Source organism: Rhinopithecus bieti, unplaced genomic scaffold, assembly GCF_001698545.2.
Source record: "Rhinopithecus bieti isolate Rb0 unplaced genomic scaffold, ASM169854v2 scaffold_15776, whole genome shotgun sequence".
In the NCBI taxonomy this organism is placed as follows: Eukaryota; Metazoa; Chordata; class Mammalia; order Primates; family Cercopithecidae; genus Rhinopithecus; species Rhinopithecus bieti.
The window spans coordinates 2417073-2439084 of NW_016808836.1; the positions used below are offsets into that span (position 1 = coordinate 2417073).

General features: G+C 51.3%; 1 protein-coding gene across 1 annotated transcript in view; it reads left to right on the forward strand.

Moving 5' to 3' along the window:
• Positions 1-22012, forward strand: part of SPTBN4 (spectrin beta, non-erythrocytic 4) — a 114870-nt gene that overhangs the window by 62058 nt on the left and 30800 nt on the right. Inside the window, 4 exon segments of the mRNA XM_017887463.1 lie at positions 671-873; positions 6190-6295; positions 9686-9832; positions 11143-11406. Coding sequence (XP_017742952.1) covers positions 671-873; positions 6190-6295; positions 9686-9832; positions 11143-11406 — 720 coding nt within the window.

Consider the following 22012-nt stretch of genomic DNA (forward strand, 5'->3'; position numbering starts at 1 on the left):
TATGTGGGAGAGGAGAGAGTAAACAAGTTAATGCATTGCTAATATTGCCAGGTATATGCTATGAGAAATAATACAGGAGGGTTGGCCAGGTGCGGTGGCTCACGCCAGTAATCCAAGCACTTTGGGAGTCCAAGGCAGGCGGATCACCTGAGGTCAGGAGTTTGAGACCAGCCTGGCCAACATGGTGAAAGCCCGTCTCTACCAAAAATACAAAAAATTAGCTAGGCTTGGTGGTATGCACCTGTAATCCCAGATACTTGGGAGACTGAGGGAGGAGAATCACTTGAACCCAGGAGGTGGAGGTTGCAGTGAACTGGGTTGCACCACTGCACTCCAGCCTGGGCAACAGAGTGAGTCTCCGTCGGCTCCCTCCCCCGACAAAAAGAAATAATACAGGAGGATAGTGGGATAGGGCTGGGGTGGGAGTTGATATTTTTGGCAGGGTGATCAGAGACCTGAAGAAAGTGAAAGAGCCAGCCATGGGGGTATCTGGAGGGACAGACCGCCAGGCAGAGACACCAGCATGGACAACGGCCCTGAGGTGGGACCACAACTGCAATGTTCGATGCTTGCAAGGTTGCGGATAGTGGTGACAAGCCAGGCTGGCAGCCTCTCCCAGGTCCTGGAATGGAATGAGGCTGACCTTTGCACCATGCTCCCTCCTCCCCAGGAGATGGCGCTGTCTGGTGCGGAGCTCCCGGGCACAGTGGAATCGGTGGAGGAGGCGTTGAAACAGCACCGGGATTTTCTCACCACCATGGAGCTGAACCAGCAAAAGATGCAGGTGGCCGTGCAGGCTGCGGAGGGCCTGCTGAGGCAGGGCAACATCTATGGGGAGCAGGCTCAGGAGGCTGTGACTCGGCTGCTGGAGAAGTAGGTCTCCCAGACCCGTCCACCCCAGGGAGGGGGCAGAAGATGGGGCCCAGCACAGGGGAGTGGTGTGGGAGGCCAGGGTCCCACTCCTTTCATCACGATTTCTGCTTCTCTGTGGCCCTTTCCTATTTCTATTTAATTTCATGTTGTCTTAGATTTAAGTGGATTTTTTTTTTTTTTGAGATAGGGTCTCGCTCTGTTGTCCAGGCTGGAGTGCAGTGGCACGATCTCAGCTCACTGCAACCCTCACCTCCTGGGTTCAAGTGATTCTCCTGCCTCAGCCTCCTGAGTAGCTGGGACTACAGGCATAAGCCACCATGCCTGGCTAATTTTTGTATTTTTAGTAGAGACACGCTTTCACCATGTTGGCCAGGCTGGTCTTGAACTCGTGACCTCAGGTAATTCACCTGCCTCGGCCTCCCAAAGTGCTGTGATTAGAGGCATGAGCCACTGCACCTGGCCTTAAGTGGATATATTGTGAAAAGGTAACCTGAGGCTGTCAACGCAAAAGATACAGAAGGATATGCAATGAAAGGTTTCTTCCTCAAGCTTGCCCTCAGCGTGCGATAGCTGGTCCTGTTGTTAAAATGTTAGGCTGGGTGCAGTGACTCATAGCTGTAATCCCAGCACTTTGGTAGGCTGAGACGGGAGGACTACTTGAGCCCAAGAGTTCCAGACCAGCCTGGGCAACACAGTGAGACCCCTTCTCTAAAATTAAAAAAAAAAAAAAAAAGATAACTGGGTGTGGTGATGTGTGCCTGTAGTCCCAGCTACTCTTGAGGCTGAGATGGGAGGATTGCTTGAGTCTGGGAGACTGAGACAGCAATGAACTGTGATCATACCACTGCACTCCAGCCTGGATGATAGAGCAAGACTCTGTCTCCACTCCAAAAAAAAAAAAAAAGGTTAACTTACTTCCCTAGATGCCCCATTATCCCTCCTGCTCTTCTGCAGCCTCCTTGGGAACTCCCAGAACTCCCCAGATCCAGCAGCTAGAGGCCAGGCACAGGTGTGCTCCAGCTTTCCAGATGGGACAGTGTCCCCTGCCAGGCTGGTTGTCAAATATTTTGTGTAAGCACCTCTGCCTGGCCCCAGCTACTCTCAGAAGCATGCAGAGTGAGTGTCTGTGTGTCTCTCTGTCTCTCTCATCTCTTGAACCTCGTTGTTCTCTGCTTCTGTCACCATCTGTCTCTTGCCACCACTCTCTTGTCTGTCCTTGCACTAATCAAGCGAAGACATTTATTGAGCATCTGCTGTGTGCCAGGCACTATTGTAGGTAGGCCCTGAACAAAACAGCACCACCACCTCCAGCCATCATGGGAAATCCCTTCTCATCTTCCAGACCCAGTTCTGTCCATCATTAGAGCTGTTTCTGCTCCTCCTGGTGACCCTAAATTTCTCCGCTCAAGCTCTCTGGCTCTCTCTGGCATGATCCAGGCCAGAAAAGGACCCAGTACCCCTCCTTCTGTCTTCCCATCTTCTGACAGAAAGCATCCCTGGTCACTTCACTGTGCCACCTCCAGCCCCAAGACCGCTACCCATTTTCTGTTTAGGGCTCAGACATCCTTTCCTTAGATTTATCTGGGACAAGGCTGCAAGTTTCTCAAAGAAACTTTTATGGAAATTCTGTTCTTGAGGATGCAAACTCATCATTTAGTGCCCCCTTTTCCATCCAGGCCTGGATCCTTCCTTCCTTTGTCCCACCTTTTTTTTTTTTTTTTTTTTTTTTTTGAGACAGGGATCTTACTCTGTTGCCCAGGCTGGAGTGCAGTGGTGCAGTCATAGCTCACTGCAGCCTGGAGCTCCTAGGCTCGACCAACTCTCCTGCCTCAGCCTCCTGAGTAGCTGGACTACAGATGTGAGCCACTGAGCCCGGCCTGTTCCACATTTCTTGAGCATCTGCTGCATGCCAGGCTCAGCAAAACGAGGAGGAGGAGCCCGGAGGATAGTTCATTCCATGATTCACTCATTCATTTCTTTTCAGTCATTCATTAATTGCTCCTTTCACCGTTATTGTTTATTCACTCATTCTCCAGTCAATTAAACATGTACTGAGCCTGTGCTCGGTACAGAGTGGGGTTTGGTCACAGAGATGACCAGGATAGAATATGATTCCTGCTTCACAGAGCTCAAACGTTATCTGACAAGGATGGCCCAGAATGCTCGGGGCTGGGACGGAGGAAGCCCAGGCAGAAAGGTCAGGGCCCAGATGGGAGACGTGCAGGGGCTAAGGGAGATGTGGCATTTGCCCCAGGCTTGTGGTGGGTGAGGTGTGAACACAGAGGTATTAAGATGGACTAATCGCTGCGCCTCCCCACCATCCCAGTCATTTATTTATCTGGGGGCACATTTCCCACCCTGTGGGAGGAGTGGGAGGGGTTTCTACATCCACAAGGGGGCAAAGCCATACAGAGCTGGGGACTGGGGCCCTGGGGGTCTTAGACCTGGCTTCCCCCTCAAACTATGATATTCAGGGCAAGTCACTTAGAGCTTCGGCTTGCCTGGCCCCTCAGCTGGAAACTGTGTGTGAGATGCTGTTCTATTTTTTTTTTTTTTTTTGAGATGGAGTCTCACTCTGTCACCCAGGCTGGAGTGTTGTCGGGCAATCTTGCCTCACTGCAACCTCTGCCTCCTGAGTTCAAGCAATTCTCCAGCTTCAGCCTCCTGAGTACTGGGATCACAGGCAAGAGCCACCATGTTCAGCTAATTTTTGTATTTTTGGTAGAGACAGGGTTTCACCATGTTGGCCAGGCTGGTCTCAAACTCCTGACTCCAAGTGATCCACCTGCCTTGGCCTCCCAAAGTGCGGGATTACAGGTGTGAGCCACCGTGCCCAGCCGCTAGGTGCTGTTCTTTTCTGCATTTTGCATGTGAGGCTCAGAGAGGGAAACTGACTTGCCCAGAGTCATGGCCAGGAAGTGCCACAGCCTGGATTTGAATCCTGTTGCTTTCTTTTCTTTCTTTTTTTTTTTAAAGACAGGGTCTTGCTTTGTTGCCCAGGCTGGAGTGCAGTGGTGCGAGCACTGCTCACGGCAGCCTCAACCTCCTGGGCTCAAACAATCCTCCTGCCTCAGCCTCCTGAGTAGCTGGGACTGCAAGTGTGTGCCACCTTGCTCGGCTAATTTTTAATTCTTTTTTTTTTGTAGAGATGAGGTCTCACTATATTGCCCAGAGTGGTCTCAAACTCCTGGGCTCAAGCAATCCTCCTACTTTGGCCTCCCAAAGTGCTTGGATTACAGGCATGAGCTACCATGCCCAGTCTGTTGTTCTTTTACCCTCATGGAGACTCAGGGTCTTCCTCATCTCTAAGACTGATGCTTGACAGTTTGGCTGCTGAAGGCCTAGAGGGATTGATTTCAGCTCAATTTCAGAGGCATTTTGTCTCTCCTGGCTCCTGAGCTAAGTTAAGCAGGAGGCAGTGAGTGCTTCACTTGCTTGTCTCAGGCCCTTCCTGTTCCTTCTCTCTGGTTCTGCCTCTGGAACTGTCTCCTATACACTTTGTCTCTTTGCCTCCATCTATCCATCTATTTCTGTATCTCTGTTTCCTGCTCCCTGTCTGTTTTTCTCTCCCTCCATCTGCACCTCTATAGCCCTGTCTGTCTTTTTGCCTCTTTCACAGACACTGTACTTTTGTTTCTCCCATCTCTTTTTCTGTCTGCCACTGTGTTTCTTGCATTCATTCATTTAACAAAAATATATCGAGCGTGCACTGTGTGCCAAGCCCTTTTCCTAGGCATTGGGGATACATCTAGGAACAAAACAGACAAAAATCCCTGCCCTCATGGAAATGACATATCCTAGCATGGGAGACAGACAAGATAAATAAGTAACATATAGCATGTGTTAGATTGTGTTAAGTGCGAAGGAGAAAATTAAAGAAGGAAAGAAAGCTAGCAAGTGTTGGGGAGTGGTCAGGAGGGACCTCGTGAAGAAGGTGATCTTTGAGTAGACACTGGGGGAAGAAGCATTCCTGACAGAGGGAACAGCCAGTGCCAAGGGCCTGAGGCTTGCTCGAGGCACAGTGAGAAGGCCAGTGCAGTTATCACACAGTGAGGGGGAAGAGTGCGAGGAGGATAAGAGTTTGGAAGGTGGGGGGGTGGGGACTGGAAGGTCAGAAAGGCCTCTGAGATTGGCCAAGTGCAGGGGCTCACTCTCATCCCAGCACTTTGGAAGACCAAGGCAGGCAGATCACTTGAGGTCAGGAGTTCGAAACCAGCCTGGCCAACATGGCGAAACCCTGTCACTACTAAAAATACAAAAATTAGCCAGGCCTGGTGATGGGCACCTGTAACCCCAGCTACTTGGGAGGCCGAGGCAGGAGAATCACCTGAACCTGGGAGGTGAGGTTGGAGTGAGCTGAGATCATGCACTCCAGCCTGGGCGATGGAGCGAGACTCCATCTCAAAAAAAAAAAAAAAAAAAAAAAAAAAAAGACTCTAAGGACTCTCAGGGGGACCCTGGGAGGACAGTCTCATTCTCTCTCTCTTCCTAGGGGAGACAGACAGCAACAGGACAGGGATGCATGGGAGCCCATGTGGGATGCCCCAGCCCCATCCACTAGGCCTCTTGGGCACTTTGCCTTGTACTGTGGGCGGGAGGCCAGACTGCCCGGGGCCCATGGTCCCAGCTGACTCCAGGGTGGTGTGGCCTGGGTCCAGCCTGGTCAGTTCAGTCAGGCCAAGGGCCTGGCTCTGCCCCCAGGCACGCCCACTTCAGCTTCTCTGCGACTCTGCTGTATCTCTCCACGCTCCTCTCTTCCTCCTCGCACTCTGTGCCCCCTGGTCTTCTGTGTCTGTGGCTGCCTTTCCTAGTGAATTGCCACTTCCTCGGCCTGTCCTCTTTTCTGGCTATCCCTGACGACTCCTTCTGTCACTTTCCCTCTCTCGTGCTTCCTCTTTCCTCATCTGCTGCCCCTGAGTATCTTTCTGGCTCTGCCTTACCCATCTCTTTTCGTCTGTCTTACTGTCTTCTCTCTCTCTCTCTCCTTCTTTCGGTGCCCTCTCACTTTCTCGTTTGTTGTTGTTTTTGTCCCGGGTATGCTGTCTTTGTTTCTGTTATCTTCTCTCTAGAATTGCCTTTTCTCTGCATCTATATCTCTTTTCTTTCTAAGGCCTGTCTCTCCCTCTCCGTTTCTCTCCCTCTGTCCTCTCTCCCGCCCTTCCCAGCCCTGTCCCCGCTGGCTTTGCCCACGATCCTCATCTCTTTCTACATTTTCCACGCCCTTTTCTTCCCCTACCCAACCCAATGCCCTCACGATCCAGCGCAGGCTCCCCGCTAAACCCCGGACCTTTCCCCAGCCCTTATCTCCCACCCCAGGAACCAAGAAAACCAGTTACGGGCCCAGCAAGGATGCAAAAGCTACATTTTTGGGGAAAAAAACCCCCCAACTGAGTTGCACACCTTCCTCCGAGACGTGCATGAGGTAGGAACTCCAGGTTGCGGGACGGAGAACACCACCCTTTAGTTGGGGGAAAGTGACCTCCGCCGAGGTGGAGGTGGGACGCCCCGCTAATTCCGGAGCCGATGTCGCTCTAGGCCGCCAGGAGCCGCGCGGAGCCGGGATCAGTCGCGCATGCCCGAGGCCCTGCCCGCCACGACGTCCGACTCCGGAGGAGGAGGGCCCCGGGCGCCCTGCAACCGCGCTGGTCCGCGCTACTCCCGCGGGACGCGCACCTGATCTCACCCTTTCTCTCCTGAGATTTGTGAGATCGCTGTACCAGGAGAGGGGCGGGGCGGCGATGGGATAGGGTTGAGCCCTGGAGGGGGGGCCAGCGGCCTGCGCCCCTCCTGCAGCCAGCGATGCTGAACCAAGCCCTCGCCGCTTAAATGTGTCATAGTTAAGTCCCCTTCCTAAGGATGTCGCACCATTAGGACGATCTCCCTAATCCGAATGTCCAGCCCGCTTCCTATATAGTGACGTTCAGAGACCTGCTGTTCCTCCCTCCTTCCCTGCAATTCCATAAAACCATTCTAGACTGGCCCACATAAAAGAGGCCCAGTAAACATTTCCTAAACCCTAAACAGAGATAGCCTGGCCTCGAGCACCCTCACATCTGTGTGAACTCAGGTCATCCCTCCCTCATCATCACCTCCGTATCTAGTTCTCCAACCAAGCTGGTTCAGGAACCAGTCTAACCCCTAAACCTCTCAAGCCCTCAATTAGAGATGATTCGACCCTCTCCCGCTACGTTGAAAGCCCATGGAGATTGTTCTCTCGCATACGAAATAAACAAGGCCCTCATACCCTCCTCCCTCCCCATAACCTGGGGTAGGCCCTGACTTGATCCATGGAGGAACCCTGTTCCCCATCGCTGGGAAGATGGGGAGATTTGGAAGAGATATCCAGGTCGCCCTCCCCATATCGCTGTCCACATGTTGGTGCCAGAGCCCGAGCTTCTTACCACAGAGAAATGGTCAGGAGCCCCACGCCAGGCCCTCCCCAAATCACTCCATAGTGAGGCAGTCCAAGCCCCAGGCGCCCCCTCCCTGCATTTGATTGGTCCAGAAGAAGCACCCCCTCATCCCTCATGAGACAGGGGGGGTGGGGGGGTTGTTGGACCAGGTAGCAATCATCTGAGATGCAACCAGAACCCCCCACCCAAAAGCCCTTGGAAGATGTGGTTCCTCCTCACCCCCACCTGGGCCCCGCAGAGCGGGCAGGGACAGGCAGGGGCGCACGCGCGGGCGGCGCGGGCCGCGGCCGGGGGCGAGGGGAAGGGCGCGCGCCGCCGGAGCCTCAGCAGTAGCCGCCGCTGCCGCTACCGTCGAGTGAGGGGCGAGCGCCCCCCCCGCCGCAGGACGCCCCGCCAAGCATGCCGCCTTCAGTACTCGGGGCCCCAGGGGAGGGTTTGGCGCGCACCCCGCGACACGCAGGGGAGGGGTCAGGCGCGTGCCCGCCGCCCGTGGCCGCGGAGGGAGGGGCGGAGGGGCGGGCCGGGCAGGCTCCCGGACCCCCGCCCTGGGGGAGGGACAAGGATGCCGGGAGCTGTCCGCGGTGCTGGCGCGGGCGAGACTGAGGGGCCGGCCCCCAGGGGAGGGGAGCGAAGCGGGAGGACTTCTAAGACCACTTCTAGGGTAATCTGGATTTGCCCTGAGGGTTCAGGGCGTCTCAGCCTCTCTAGGGGGGGCTCTTCTCCGGGTAATGGGACATCTAAGATTTGCCCTGGGGTTGGGGGCTTCTCAACCTTTTGGGGGGTTTCTTTCTTGTTTTGGGGGATCTGTATTAGCTTTGGATGATGGAGGTGAATCACTTTTGTGGGGCTTGGATGATGAAGGGTCTTGGATTTTCTTTGGGTATAGGGGGCTCTGACTTTGTGGGGCTTTTCCTGGGTTGTTGGATAGTCTGGTTTTGCCTTCCATAATGAATGAATCACTTTTGAGGGGGCTTTACTTTGAGGATGGGGTACCATCTCTTTAAGGGGTCTGCTTTCACTGCGGGCTGTGGTTGCCGTTGGACTCTTCCCTACGCATCGGGAACCTGTGAATTGAGTTGGGGGGTTCAACATTGGACTTGGTTCTAGTGTGTGTATGAAGGAGTGTGATGCTGTCCTGGACCCCTAGGGAACACATGCTCGGGGAACATGGGCTGGGGTTTGACCGGCTGGGGATCTGGGATTTGTCCTTGGCTATGACTGCGTTTGCCTCCCGGCCCCGCTGAGCTGGAGTCCGTTTTGTTTTGTTTTTTTTCTTTTTGCAGGAGGGAGGAGGGAGGATCTTGTGACTGGAGTGGGGAGGAGAAAGGGGAGGAGCAAACTGTTTCAGGTGCTAGGTTTGGTCATGAGTGGGGAAGTTCTGGCTTGGGGGATAAGTCTGGTTTTTTACTGGAGGGGGTTGCGGGGAGGCTCAAAAAGCAGCCTGTGATTGATCCTGCCCAGTGCCGTGAGAGGGGCCCACTCTTGGTGCTTGCGTTTTGCGTGACTGGTTTCGTTGATGGGTGGGAGGACTAGAACTGGCTTTAGTTGTAGAATGGGGTGCTGGCTGGCTTGGGAGGTTCGATCTGATCCACGATGGCGAGTCTGTGGCTAGATTTTGGGGTAGACTGGTTTGGAGAGCCAGAACACAGCTTTGTTTTTCACATTTGGCTGGGGTTGGTTTTGGTTGAGGGCTAGAACTGGTCATGGTTTGGGAATCTGTGGTCTTAGAGTCCCAAGGAAACAATTGGGGACCCCTGTGTACTCATTAGGGGTGCTAGATCTCAATTGTGGAGGATGGATCTACTCCAGATTGGAGGGCTAGTTTAGAGACAGCTAGAGTTAGCTTTCATTGGGAGATTGTTTGGGGGATTGATCTGGCCATACTGGAGGAACTGGGGCTAGATATGGGGGCTTCATTGGATACCCTTGGGAATGGGTTGAGGCTTTTCAATTGGTCCTTATTAGGGGGTGACTAAGATTGAATGAAGGGTCTAAGTGTTGCTATGTGAGGGGTGGTCCTGAGGATGAATTGGGAGTTAGCTAAATTGGGTTAGAGAGCTTGTTTTGGGGGGATGATTTGTCTCCAAGTCTAAGGGGCTGACTGGTCCTGCCTTGGGGGCTTGTGGGAAGTTGAGGAGGGCTTCCCTCAAGACAGAGGACAGGGGGGCAAAGGACTGGGCATTCTGGGGACCCTTCCATCCATCCGCTACCCAGGAAAGGGCTTGAGCTGCACCCATCCCCAACATAAAGGCCTCACTTGCAAAGGTTTCTTCATCTTCTCTTCGTTCCACCCATACACCCTAGCAGCCCAGGTCCTGATCCTGGGACTTCCTGAAGGGAATGGGGGGCTGTGGCAGGTTGAGGGGACCGGCTGAGCCCTCCTACCCTGTTCTGTACAGCTGGATGGCTGGATCCATGAGAAGATGCTGATGGCGCGGGATGGCACGCGGGAGGACAGCCACAAGCTGCATAAGAGATGGCTCCGGCACCAGGCATTCATGGCCGAGCTGGCTCAGAATAAGGAGTGGCTGGAGAAGATTGAGAGGGTGAGGAAGCTGATGGCCCCTCTGCCTGTGCCAGGTGCAGGAGGCCTCCAGGGAGCCCACATCTCACCTGCTGCACCCTCTGCTGCCATCCTGCTGGTCTCACACCTCTGGACTGACTCAAATCAGCTCCAGATCTGCTCCTAGCTATGTGGCTTTGAGTGATTCATGTAACCTCTTTGAGCCTCAATTTGCTCATCTGTAAAATGGCCAGCATCTCTTCTGAATGGTGCCTGTATCCTCCTGTTTGTTAAATACTTCACTTCTTCATATAACCTCCTCTACCAGATTCCTTCCATACCATTTGGGGCATTTAAAATGGAAAGTTGGGGAGATGGGCTGGGACAGCCCCTGGGAAGCCTAGGGTTAAAGTAAAATTTGGATTCTTACAGTGCTGGGTTCTAATTGTGTCTATGCCTGTTAACAGCTATGGGGCCTTAGGTAATTGTGTTAACCTCTTGGAGCCTCAGTTTGCTCTTCTATAAAATTAGGGAAATAATAAATATAGCTACTTCCTGGGCTCTGTGCACATAAAGTGCTTAACACAAGGCCACCTACCTAGGAGCTGTAATTACTATGGTCTTGTTACTTTTAATACTTAATGTTACCTAAGTAGCTCTGGGCCACTAAGAATCTTGACTTCACTCTTGGAGGGACTGAGGCAGATATTTGCTCCAAGCCTCAACCCTCAGAACTTCCCCCTACTCTGGCTGAACCCCTAGACCTGCAGCCCTGGATATACACACTCTTCTGACTCACACAGAGGCACCCAGGTTGGCATTAAACCCTTAACTGGTCATTGATGTTTCATAAGTGGTGGCTTATGGTGAAGGCAGTCTTCTTGACTTTGAGTTTAATGGAAGTTCATTCTCTCCCTGCCTCTCTGGCTTCCTCTGTCTTTCTTTCCTCTCTGTCTGTCCTTCTATCCTTGTCTTTCTTATGGTCCTCTCCCATGCTTCTGATTTTCTGTGCGTGTCTCTCTGTTGATCACTCTATGACTGTGTGTCCTCCCTGATTCCTTCCCCATGTCTCTGTGTCCATCTGTCTGTCTCTCCATCTTTCTGTCTCCCTCCCCTCACCTCTGTCTGTCTGTCTCTCTCTTCTTGTCTCACTTCCTTGGTTCCTTCCATTTCTGGGCCTATCTCGGCATCCACCCCCATGTCTCTCTCTCCCTATGTGTCTCCAACTCCCTGCCTCTGATTCTCTTTTCACATCTTTCCCTGTGTCCTGTCACTCTCCCACACTTCTCTGATTCTCCCCACCATCTATCTTTCTTCTCCATCTCCTGCCATCCACCCACCCACTTGGGGCAGGAGGGCCAGCAACTGATGCAGGAGAAGCCCGAACTGGCGGCCTCTGTGCGGAAGAAGCTGGGCGAGATCCGCCAGTGCTGGGCGGAGCTGGAGAGCACCACCCAGGCCAAGGCACGGCAGCTCTTTGAGGCCAGCAAAGCAGACCAGCTGGTGCAGAGCTTTGCTGAGCTGGACAAGAAGCTCCTTCATATGGAGAGCCAGCTGCAAGACGTGGACCCTGGAGGGGACCTGGCCACTGTCAACAGTCAACTCAAGAAGCTGCAGGTATGGCCTTCCTGGCCCAGATGAGGGCTCGCTATGCCACATGGGGGCCAGGTCAGGATCCAGCCCCACTCAAGGTATTTCAAATGGAGGGGATTGAATACAGGGATTTATTTCAAACTTGTAGAAGAGTAGAAAGGGAATATTGAAGTAATCCAGCTAGTAATAACTGTTGGAAGCAGCCACCACCCCCTAAGGTATGGTGTACAAAGGGAAAAGGAAGAATCTAGAGCCACAAAGCAGTAGGTAAATGACTAGCATGCTAAAGGATTCACAGGACCCCGACACTCATTTCCTGAATGGAGAAACCAAAACCCAGGGGTAGGGGAATGACTTTGCATGGAATAACAATGACATTCATTTAGCATTCCTCTACCGGTCTCTGGGCCAAGCACTCACTGACTCCTCCCAGCAACTTCTGGAGATTGGTACTGTTATTATCCCATTTTACCAATGGGGAAACTGAGGCACAGAAAGTAAGGCACCTGGCCCAAGGACACACAGATAACCAGTGTCTCCTTTATGAAACAGGGCACTCTTAGAGAACAGACACAGCATCTGCTTTGTATCTGCTCCCAGCTTGGCAGCTCCATGCTTGGTAACACAGCAGTTCACGTGGAATGACCAGAGGTGAATGTAGCCATTGCTTCTCACCTCCCAAGGAGTAATGGCTCTTGCCTTTGGTTTTCTTTTTTTTGTTGTTGTTGTTGATGTTGTTGTTTGTTTTTTTTCTTTGAGATAGCAACTCACTCTGTCACCCAAGTGGGAGTGTAGTGACGTGATCTCAGTTCATTGCAGCCTCAAACTCTTGGGCTCAAGTGATTCTCCCACCTCAGCCTTCCAAGTAGCTGAGATCACAAGTGCATACCACCACACCTGGATAATCTTTTTAAACTTTTTATAGAGACAGGGTCTCACCATATTGCCTAGGTTAGTCTCAAACTCTTGGGCTCAAGAAACTCTTCTGCCTTCGCCTTCCAAAGTACTGGGATTACAGGTGTGAGCCATGGTATCTGGCCCACGTCGCTCCTGCTTTTACCTGTCAGGAACAATGCCTGACTGACTGATGGGAAACTGAGGTTCCAGGAGGTGAGAAGTGAACTTACTTGTCCAGAGTAGCAAATAGCAAAGCCTGGATTTCAATCCAGGGCCCTTGACTCTTCACTCCTCCTTTTTGATATACTTCCTGTGTAGTTGTATAGTGCTTGGCATAGTGTATGGCAAAAAAAAAAAAAGGCTAGTAAGAAATGCATAATGACGCTGATTAGTATTTATTCATTCATCTCGGTGGCAAATAATTATTAGGTACCTACTATATGCCAGGCACTTTTCTGGGTGTTGGGATATAGCAGTGGGCAAAATGGATGAAAAGTTATTGCCTTTGGCCGGGCGCGGTGGCTCAAGCCTGTAATCCCAGCACTTTGGGAGGCTGAGACGGGTGGATCACGAGGTCAGGAGATCGAGACCATCCTGGCTAACACTGTGAAACCCCGTCTCTACTAAAAAATACAAAAAATTAGCCGGGCCTGGTGGCGGGCGCCTGTAGTCCCAGCTACTCGGGAGGCTGAGGCAGGAGAATGGCGTAAACCCGGGAGGCGGAGCTTGCAGTGAGCTGAGATCCGGCCACTGCACTCCAGCGCGGGCGACAGAGCGAGACTCCATCTCAAAAAAAAAAAAAAACAAAAAAACAAAAGACAAACAGATCTGAATGTGATGGCCAATGAGGTCAGTTCGTTCTCTCCCCCTCCTCCTCCCCTTCCCCCCCTTGCTTGCTTGCTTGCTTCCTTCCTTCCTTCCTTCCTTCCTTCCTTCCTTCCTTCCTTCCTCTCTCTCTCTCTCTCTCTCTCTCTCTTTTCTTTCGTTGGAGTCTTGCTGTCACCCAGGCTGGAGTGCAATGGTGCAGTCTCGGCTCACTGCAACCTCTACCTCCCAGGTTCAAGCAATTCTCCTGCCTCAGCCTCCTGAGTAGCTGGGATTACAGGCATGTGCCACCATGCCCAGCTAATTTTTGTATTTTTAGTAGAGACGGGATTTCACCATGTTGGCCAGGCTGGTCTCAAACTCCTGACTGCAGGTGATTCACCCACCTTGGCCTCCCAAAGTGCTGGGATTGCAGGCGTGAGCCACCATGCCCAGCCAATGAAGTCACTACTTTATATAGAGTAGCAGTTCTCAAATGTCTGGGTTTCTAGGACCCCCTTACACTCTTAAACTGCACTGAGATCCTCAGAAAGCTTTGTCTGTGTGGGTTAGACCTATTGACATTCACTGTATTAAAAATGAAAATTGAGGCCAGGCATAGTGGCTCATGCCTGTATCCCAGCACTTTGGGAGGCCGAGGCAGGAGGATTGCTTGAACCTAGGAGTTTGAGACTAGCCTGGGCAACAGAGCAAGAGCCTGTCTCTATTTTATTTTATTTCATTATTTGAGCCAGGATCTCACTCTGTCAGCAGGCTGGAGTGCAGTGGTGTGATCACGGCTCACTGCAGCCTCAACCTCTGAGGCTCAAGTGATGTTCCTCCCTCAGTCCCACAAGCAGCTGGGACTACGGACCCATACCACCATGCCTGACTGATTTTTTTTTAAGAGACAGAATCTCACTATGTTGTCCAGGCTTTATCTCTATTTATTAAACTAAAAAAAAAAAAAAAAAAAATTAAAACAGAGTCTGGCTCTGTTGCCCAGGCTGGAGTGTAGTGGTGTGATCTTGGCTCACTGCAACCTCCGCCTCCTGAGTTCAAGCAATTCTCCTCCCTCAGTCTCTGGAGTAGCTGGGATTACAGGCCTGTGCCACCACACCTGGCTAATTTTTGTATTTTTAGTAGAGATGGGGTTTCACCATGTTGCCCAGGCTGGTCTTGAACTCCTGACCTCAGGTGATCTGGCTGCCTTGGCTTCCCAAAGTGCTGGGATTACAGGCATGAGCCATGGCACCCAGCCTGTAGTTCTCTTTCATGTCTAGAATAGAAGAGAGCTGGCTTCTCCCATCTGTGTCTGTATTCAATCCATTTCACTAGCACAGGTCATTAGGTCTCTGAAAAATGCTGCTGCATGCTGGGGAGAGAATGAGAATGGTGAAGGCAAATAACATCTTAGCATTTTTATAAAAATAGTTGTAACCTTGGAGATGCCTTGAAAAGATCTCAGGGATCCCCAGGGGTTCCTTGGCCACAGTTTGAGAACTGGTGATGTACATAATGTGCTGGGCACCGTTAACTCCTCTGTCTTCCCCAGCAGCCCCGTGAGGGAGGTCCTGTTATTACCCCTACCCAGGAGAAAACCACAGCACAGAAAGGATCCGTGGCTCACAGAGGTCACATGGCTACCAAGTGGCTATTCAATACCACCTTTAGTCCCTCCCTGAGCCTCTGTCCGCTCTCTTAAATAGGACTCTATCATCAGTGCAGGTCTTCCAGGGCCAGGTGGGGTTGTGCACAGAAAGGAGCCATTTAGCACAGTGCCCAGGATGTGGTAAGCCTGCAAGAAAGGGGCATCTGACTGTTAGGGTCGCAGCCAGAAACAGAAGGCAGGCTCACCTGTAGAAAACTTGAGTTTCTTGACAAAGGTGTGAGTGGAGAATGGGAAGCTGCAGGAAGCATATAGGGCTGTGGGACTCATGGAGGGGAGCCTTTGCTCCCCCCTAGCCAGAGAAGGCAGGGAAGGAGAAGTTATTGGAACTTGGAAGGGGAGAGTCTCGAGACAGGAGCTGGGACTCTTAGTCAAGAACGCAGCCATGGCCAGGCGCGGTGGCTCACACCTGTAATCCCAGCACTTTTGGAGGCCAAGGCGGGTGGCTCACTTGAGGTCAGGAATTCAAGACCCACCTGGGCAACATGGCAAAACCCCGTCTCTACTAAAAATACAAAAATTAGCCGAGCGTGGTGGCAACGTGCCTGTAATCCCAGCTACTCGGGAGGCTGGGGCATGAGAATCACTTGAACTTGTGAGGTGGAGGTTGCAGTGAGGCAAGATTGCACCACCGCACTCCAGCCTGGGTGACACAGTAAGACTCTGTCTCAAAAAAAAAAAAAAAAAAAAAAAAAAAGAACAGCAGCCAGACCATGGCACCATAGCAGGGAAGAGCCAGGGAGATAATACCCCAGACTCACTTTCCTCTGGGCTTCCCTATGCCAACCAGGGCTGGCTTTGTGGGTGTTTGCCCATGCAGTGGCACAGGGCTCCATGCTTGGTTTAATGCCCTACTATTGATGTCTTGAATTTTTTTTGTTTTGGAGACAGTTTCTCCCTCTGTCGCCCAGGCTGAAGTGCAATGGCATGATCATGGCTCACTACAGCCGTGAACTCCTGGGCTCAAGTGAACCTCTCACCTCAGCCTCCTGAGTAGCTGGGACTACAGGCGTGTGCCACCATGCCCAGATAATTTTTGTATTATTTTGTAGAGACGGGGGCCTCACTATGTTGCCCAGACTGGTCTCAAACTCCTGGCCTCAAGTTATCCTCCTGCCTTAGTCTCCCAAAGTGCTGGGATTACAGGGGTGAGGCACTGCCCCTGGACAAAATTCTTAATAAATATTTGAACAAGGGACCTTGTGTTTTCCATTTTGCACTGAAAATTATAAGCCATTTTTGAGGCCAACCCACATGGGAGCCAGAGGACAGGAGGGCTGGTCCATGCAGGTCAGTCCTGCACAGGGCAGGGTGAAGAAGCTTGGACTATGGGTCTCAAGCTCCCAGGCTGAAGCAATCTGCTCACCTTGGCCTCCCAAAGTGCTGGGATTACAGGCGTAAGCCACCGCCCCAGTCTATTGCTAGGGTTCATAATTATCTTGCAGTGATTACTAATTCTGCCCCAGCAGTGTATTGCAGTGGCTGAAGGCACAGACTCAGGACTCCAGCAGGTCTGGTTCTGAGTCACAGCTCCCCCACCTGCTACCTATGTCTCTCCCTCTGAGCCTCGGAAGCCTTCTCCTTGCAATGGGAAGGACCTCAATGCTCACCCCCTGGTGGATAGCGGAAGTGTGGGAAGCAGCACAGTGAAGGGCATGGACACTGGAGCTGGGCTGCCTGGGTCAAGGCCTGGCTGTGTGCCTTATCACCTGGGTAGCCCAAGGAGGTTACTTTTCTCTCTGTGCTTCAGTTTATTTTTCTTTTTTTAAGAGGGAGTCTCACTCTGTTGCCCAGACTGGAGAGCAGTGGCATGATCTTGGCTCACTGCAACCTCCGCCTCCTGGGTTCAAGTGATTCTCTTGCCTCAGCCTCCTGAGTAGCTGGGATTACAGGCACCCGCCACCATGCCTGACTAATTTTTGTATTTTTAGTAGAGATGGGGTTTCGTCATGTTGGCCAGGCTGGTCCCGAACTCCTGACCTCAAGTGATCCACCCACCTCGGCCTCCCAAAGTACTGGGATAATAGGCGTGAACCACCATGCCTGGCCAGTCTTTAATTTTAACTGTCCTAAATCTGAGAGCGTATCATCATCACTCTACTGTTTTCAAAAGCTAGTTTTCACCTTCACTTTGGTTATGTTACTTATGTGATACACAGTTACTTCATTTGTCTTTGTTCATATTCCATTTGGGGCATTTACCTCTCCCCATGCTGCTTTTTAATTTTAATTTATTTTTATTTCTTAATAGATAGGGTCTCTCTATGTTACCCAGGCTGGTCACAGACTCCTGGGCTCAAATAGTCCTCCCGCCTTAGCCCCCCAAAGTGCTAGGATTATTTGCATGAGCCACTATACCTGGCCCCAAAACACGTTTTAAAAAGGCAACATGGATGATTGGGCACAGTGACTCATGCCTGTAATCCCAGTAATTTGGGAGGCCAAGGCAGGAGGATTGCTTAAGCCCAGGAGTTCCAGACCAGCCTGGGCCACATAGCGAGATCCACGTGCCTGTGGTCCCAGCTACTCAGAAGGCTGAATTGGGAGGATCACTTGAGTCTAGGAGGTTGAAGCCGCAGTGAGCTGTGATCGTGTCACTGCACTCCAATCTGGTAGACAGAGTGAGACCCCCATCTCAAAAAAAAAAAAAAAGTAATTTGAAGGTGGTAAATGAAATATTTTTATAGTGTTAAAAGTTAGAACCATCTTTAGCTCACTTGCTTTTGCCAAATTGCCTGCCCAGGTCCTTTTGTGGCTGAGCGCTCTCTCCCCAGCAGTCCACATGAGCTCCTGTTTCCTCTTATCCTTGCCAACACTTGGTATTGTCAGACGTTTTAGATCTTTCCCAGTCCAATGGCTAGGAAGTGGTACCTCACTGCAGTGTGTGTATTTGCATTTTTTTCTAATGCAACTGGTGAGCTTGACCATCTTTGACCCTCTTTTGTACTATTTAGGTTTTAGAGGAAGGAGTTGGGGCCTCCTGCTTTAGCCAGAGTACAGAGTTAGCTCTTCCCTCCCCACAGGGGTTTCAATCTCGACCAAGCCCAGCAAACCATGAGATGGGGGTCCCCATTGTTCAAGGAGAGGCTGAAGCCCAGAGGGGACAAGGGAGTGGCCCTGGGGTCACACAGTGATGGGTACCGGAGGCAGGCTCCAGCACGAGACTACCTGACCCTTTTCCCAGCAGAGGGAGCCCGAGGCAAGAAGTGACTGTGTGAGCCATGGCACCCAGATGAAGCCCAGCTGCCTCTCAGGAGCTGCCACTGGGGAAGGGACCTGCCAAGGCCCCACTATCCCCTCGGGCATACACAGGAGGGGGGTCGGCTGCCATCCAGCCTGGCACGTTTCCTGGCTGTCCCATCTACCCTGAGGGCACTGGGGCCAGGCTGGGCTGGGGGAGGTGCTGGCTTGGGGTCTGAGGTGTGTAGTGGTGTGTGCTATGTGAGCCATTTGTCCCCCTCAGCCTCTCTCCAGGCCTGTGTCTCTGTCCTTGTCCCTTAGCCTTTCTGTGTCCCTTAGTTTCTGCCTCTCATCGCTGCCTCTCTCTGTCCTCCCGTCCTCATCTCTGTGTCCCTCTCTGTCCTACTCTCTCACTCCCTTCTCTCTATTTGTTTACTTTGAGACAGAGTCTTACTCTGTCACCCAGGGTGGAGTGCAGTGGCGCCATCTCAGCTCACTGCAACCTCTGCCTCCCAGGTTCAAGAGATTCTCCTGCCTCAGCCTCCCGAGTAGCTGGGATTACAGTCATGAGCCACCATGCCCGGCTAATTTTTGTATTTTTAGTAGAGATAGGGTTTCACCATGTTAGCCAGGTTGGTCTTGAACTCCTGATCACAGGTGATCTGCCTACCTCAGTCTCCCAAAGTGCTGGGATTACAGGCGTGAGCCACCACCCCAGTCTCTCTGTCTCTTTTTCTTTGACTTCTCTGTCTCTGCCTCCTTCCCTTATTCCTCATATCCTCCTTGTGTCCTCTCCCTTGTCCCCCACCACACCTGCTGCAGCAGGCTCCCTGGGAGTCCACCTCCCAGGTCCTGGCCACATGACCCAGAATCCTCTCTTGGGGCCTCTTGCCAGGCTGTGCTTCCTGACCAAGAAGCCAGATGGTGGAGTCTCAAGTCCCGGCTCCCCAGCCCTCAGGGACCTGGCCAGCTGGTCGGCCTCGGCTGCAGGCTCCTGCTTGGAGGGGTGGGGGACTGGTCCCCTGCCATCTGAGAAAATGCACTAGAGGCTTTGCAGCTGCGAGGCTCTGTCCCTGGGGACCCCACACTTTTCCAGGCCCACCCCACCCTAAGCAAAGCTCTTTCTCTGGCCAGGGAAACACCCTCCTCCCCGTGTTCTGCTTCTCTGTCTCATGTTTTTGTATCCAGCTCAGCATGGCCTGGAAGAGGAGTGCAGATTCAGGGGCTATACCATCCCAGTCCTTGCCCTATTGTGACTCAAGGCAAGGGACTCCACCTTTCTTTCTTTTTCTTTCCTTCTTTCTCTCTTTCTTTTCTTTCTTTCTTTCACAGAGTCTCACTCTGTTGCCCAGGCTGGAGTGCAGTGGCGCAATCTCGGCTAATTATGTCTTCATAATTCACAAATTATGTCTTCAGTTTATGAAGGTGCTGGCTCAGGGTCTGAGGGGTGATCAGTAACTCAAATTATGTCTTTACAGATCTCCTTGTCTTCATTTCTGAGCACCACTTTCTTCTGTGTTGGCCTCATTGTCAGGGAGTCGCAGACGTTGGCAGGATGACCCCAGGATGCCTGACCTATCTCCTCCCAACTTAGGAAGTCCATGGGAAAGAGAGTATCTCTTCTGTGCACACACACTTTCCTGGAAAAAGTGGGGACAGTGACTGGGCATAGTGGCTCACACCTGTAATCCCACACTTTAGGAGGCCAAGATGGGAGGGATTGCTTGAGGCCAGGAGTTTGAGACCAGCCTGGCCAACATAGTGAGACCCTACCTCTACCAAAAAAGAAAAAGTGGGAAGAGTTTTCATTGGCCCATCTGAGGTCACATGTTCGTCTCTGACCCAATCTTTATGACCAGGGTGTTTTCAGTGTTCTGATGGGCCCCACTTGTGTCATGTGATTACCCATGGCTCTCTAGGTTTCATTTGCCCTTCAGGAAGCTCAGGACCTGAGAGTGAGTTTTGATGTATTTGGAAGGAGAGGATGGATTCTGGGCAGGCAAAACCAACAACTCTGCACTACAGAACCTTGAAACAAGAAGTCTTGCCTTGGTTCTTGAGTTTGGGGTTTTGTTTTGCAGTCATTTGCCATAATCTGCTACCACTTAATTTTTTAATTGTTATTTTGTTTTCTTCTCTAGCTTTCCTCCATCTGTTTAGAATTACAAGGGTAATATATAAATACATTCTTTTGGGAAAATTTGTACTAACCCAGCAGTCTTCAGTAGAACGTAAAGTCTCACTGCGATCTGCCTCGCAATCCCACATCCCAGAGGGAGCCTCAATTATTTGGTGTGCATCCATCTAGACCTCCTTCTGTGCATTTACAAGTGTACCTATATGGATGTTTAATGTTTTTATTTTATTTGCTTTTCATGTTTAATTTCAATTTTTGAATAAATAAATTTTCATGGTTAAGACATCAGAACCTCTAGGGAAATCCCATGGGAAAATTATCCATCCCCTTCATCCCTGTACCCCATTCATTAAGTTCTCATCCCCCCAGTAAGTACCATCTGTTATGAACTTCTTGTTTACTCCAGGGAATTTTTATGCATGTGCAATCCACTACAAATTTATATTCTGCTTCTGCTGTGCTGCTGCTGCTCCTTCTCCTCCTCCTCCTCCTCCTCCCTCCTCCCTTTTTGAGATGGACTTTCACTCTTGTTGTCCAGGCTGGAGTGCAGTGGCATGATCTCAGCTCACTGCAACCTCTGCCTCCCGGATTCAAGTGATTCTCCTGCCTCAGGCTCCCAAGTAGCTGGGATTACAAGTGTCTGCCATCACGCCTGGCTAATTTTTTGTATTTTTAGTAGAGATGGGGTTTCACCATGTTGACCAGGCTGGTCTCCAACTCCTGACCTCAGGTGATTCACTCGCCTCGGCCTCCTAAAGTGCTAGGATTACAGGCGTGAGCCACCGCACCCCGCATGCTTTTTCTTCTTAACAGTAACATTTGGCTATTATTCCATATTGGTCTGGATTTGTTTAACCATTTTACTGTTTTTTTTTTTTTTTTTTCAAGAGAGGGGGTCTAGCTATGTTGCCCAGGCTGGTTTCAATCTCCTGGGCTCAAGCAATCCTCCCACCTCAACCTCTTGAGTAGCTGGGATTACAGGCATGAGCTGCTGCACCTGACTTAACCATTTCTCTCTTGATGGGCATTGAGGTTGCTTCCAGTTTTTTTCCCATTACAAACTCTGCTGTGACTACAACTTTGTGCATCTGTGCCAGTATTTCTTTTTTCTTCTTTAAAAAATTTTTTATTATTATTTTTAATTTTTTTTTCAAGATGGAGTCTTGCTCTGTCACCCAGGCTGAAGTGGCACAATCTCAGCTCACTGCAACCTCTGCCTCCCAAGTTCAAGCAATTCTCCTGCCTCAGCCTCCCAAGAAGCTGGGATTACAGGCATGCATTACCACACCTAGCTAATTTTTGTATTTTTAGTAGAGACGGGGTTTTACCATGTTGGCCAGGCTGGTCTTGAACTCCTGACCTTGTGACCCACCTGCCTTGGGCTCCCGAAGTGCTGAGATTACAGGCATGAGCCACTGCACCTGGCCTATGACAGTATTTCTTTAGTCATATTCCTAGAAGTGCAAGTGCTAGGTCAAGCAGATGTGTGTTTTGCATTTTGATGCAAAGACCTGCCAAATTGCCTTCCAAAAAGGCTCTACCAGTTTACACCACCACTGACAGTGGCTGAGTGTGCCTGTCTCCCAGGATCTTTGCCAGCATTAGATACTATAAGTGTGTTACATTTTTGCCGACCTAATGTGTAGAAAAGGATGTCTTGACCAGGCGCAGTGACTCACTCCTGTAATCTCAGCACTTTGAGAGGCCAAGGTGGGTGGATCACCTGAAGTCAGGAGTTCAAGACCAACCTGGCCAACATGGTGAAACCCCATCTCTGCTAAAAATACAAAATTAACCAGGCATGGTGACACGTGCCTGTAATCCCAGCTACTCGAGAGGTTGAGGCAGGAGAATCACTTGAACCAAGGAGGCAGAGGTTGCAGTGAGCCGAGACCATGCCATTGCACTCCAGCCTGGGCAAAAAGAGTGAAACTCTGTCTCAA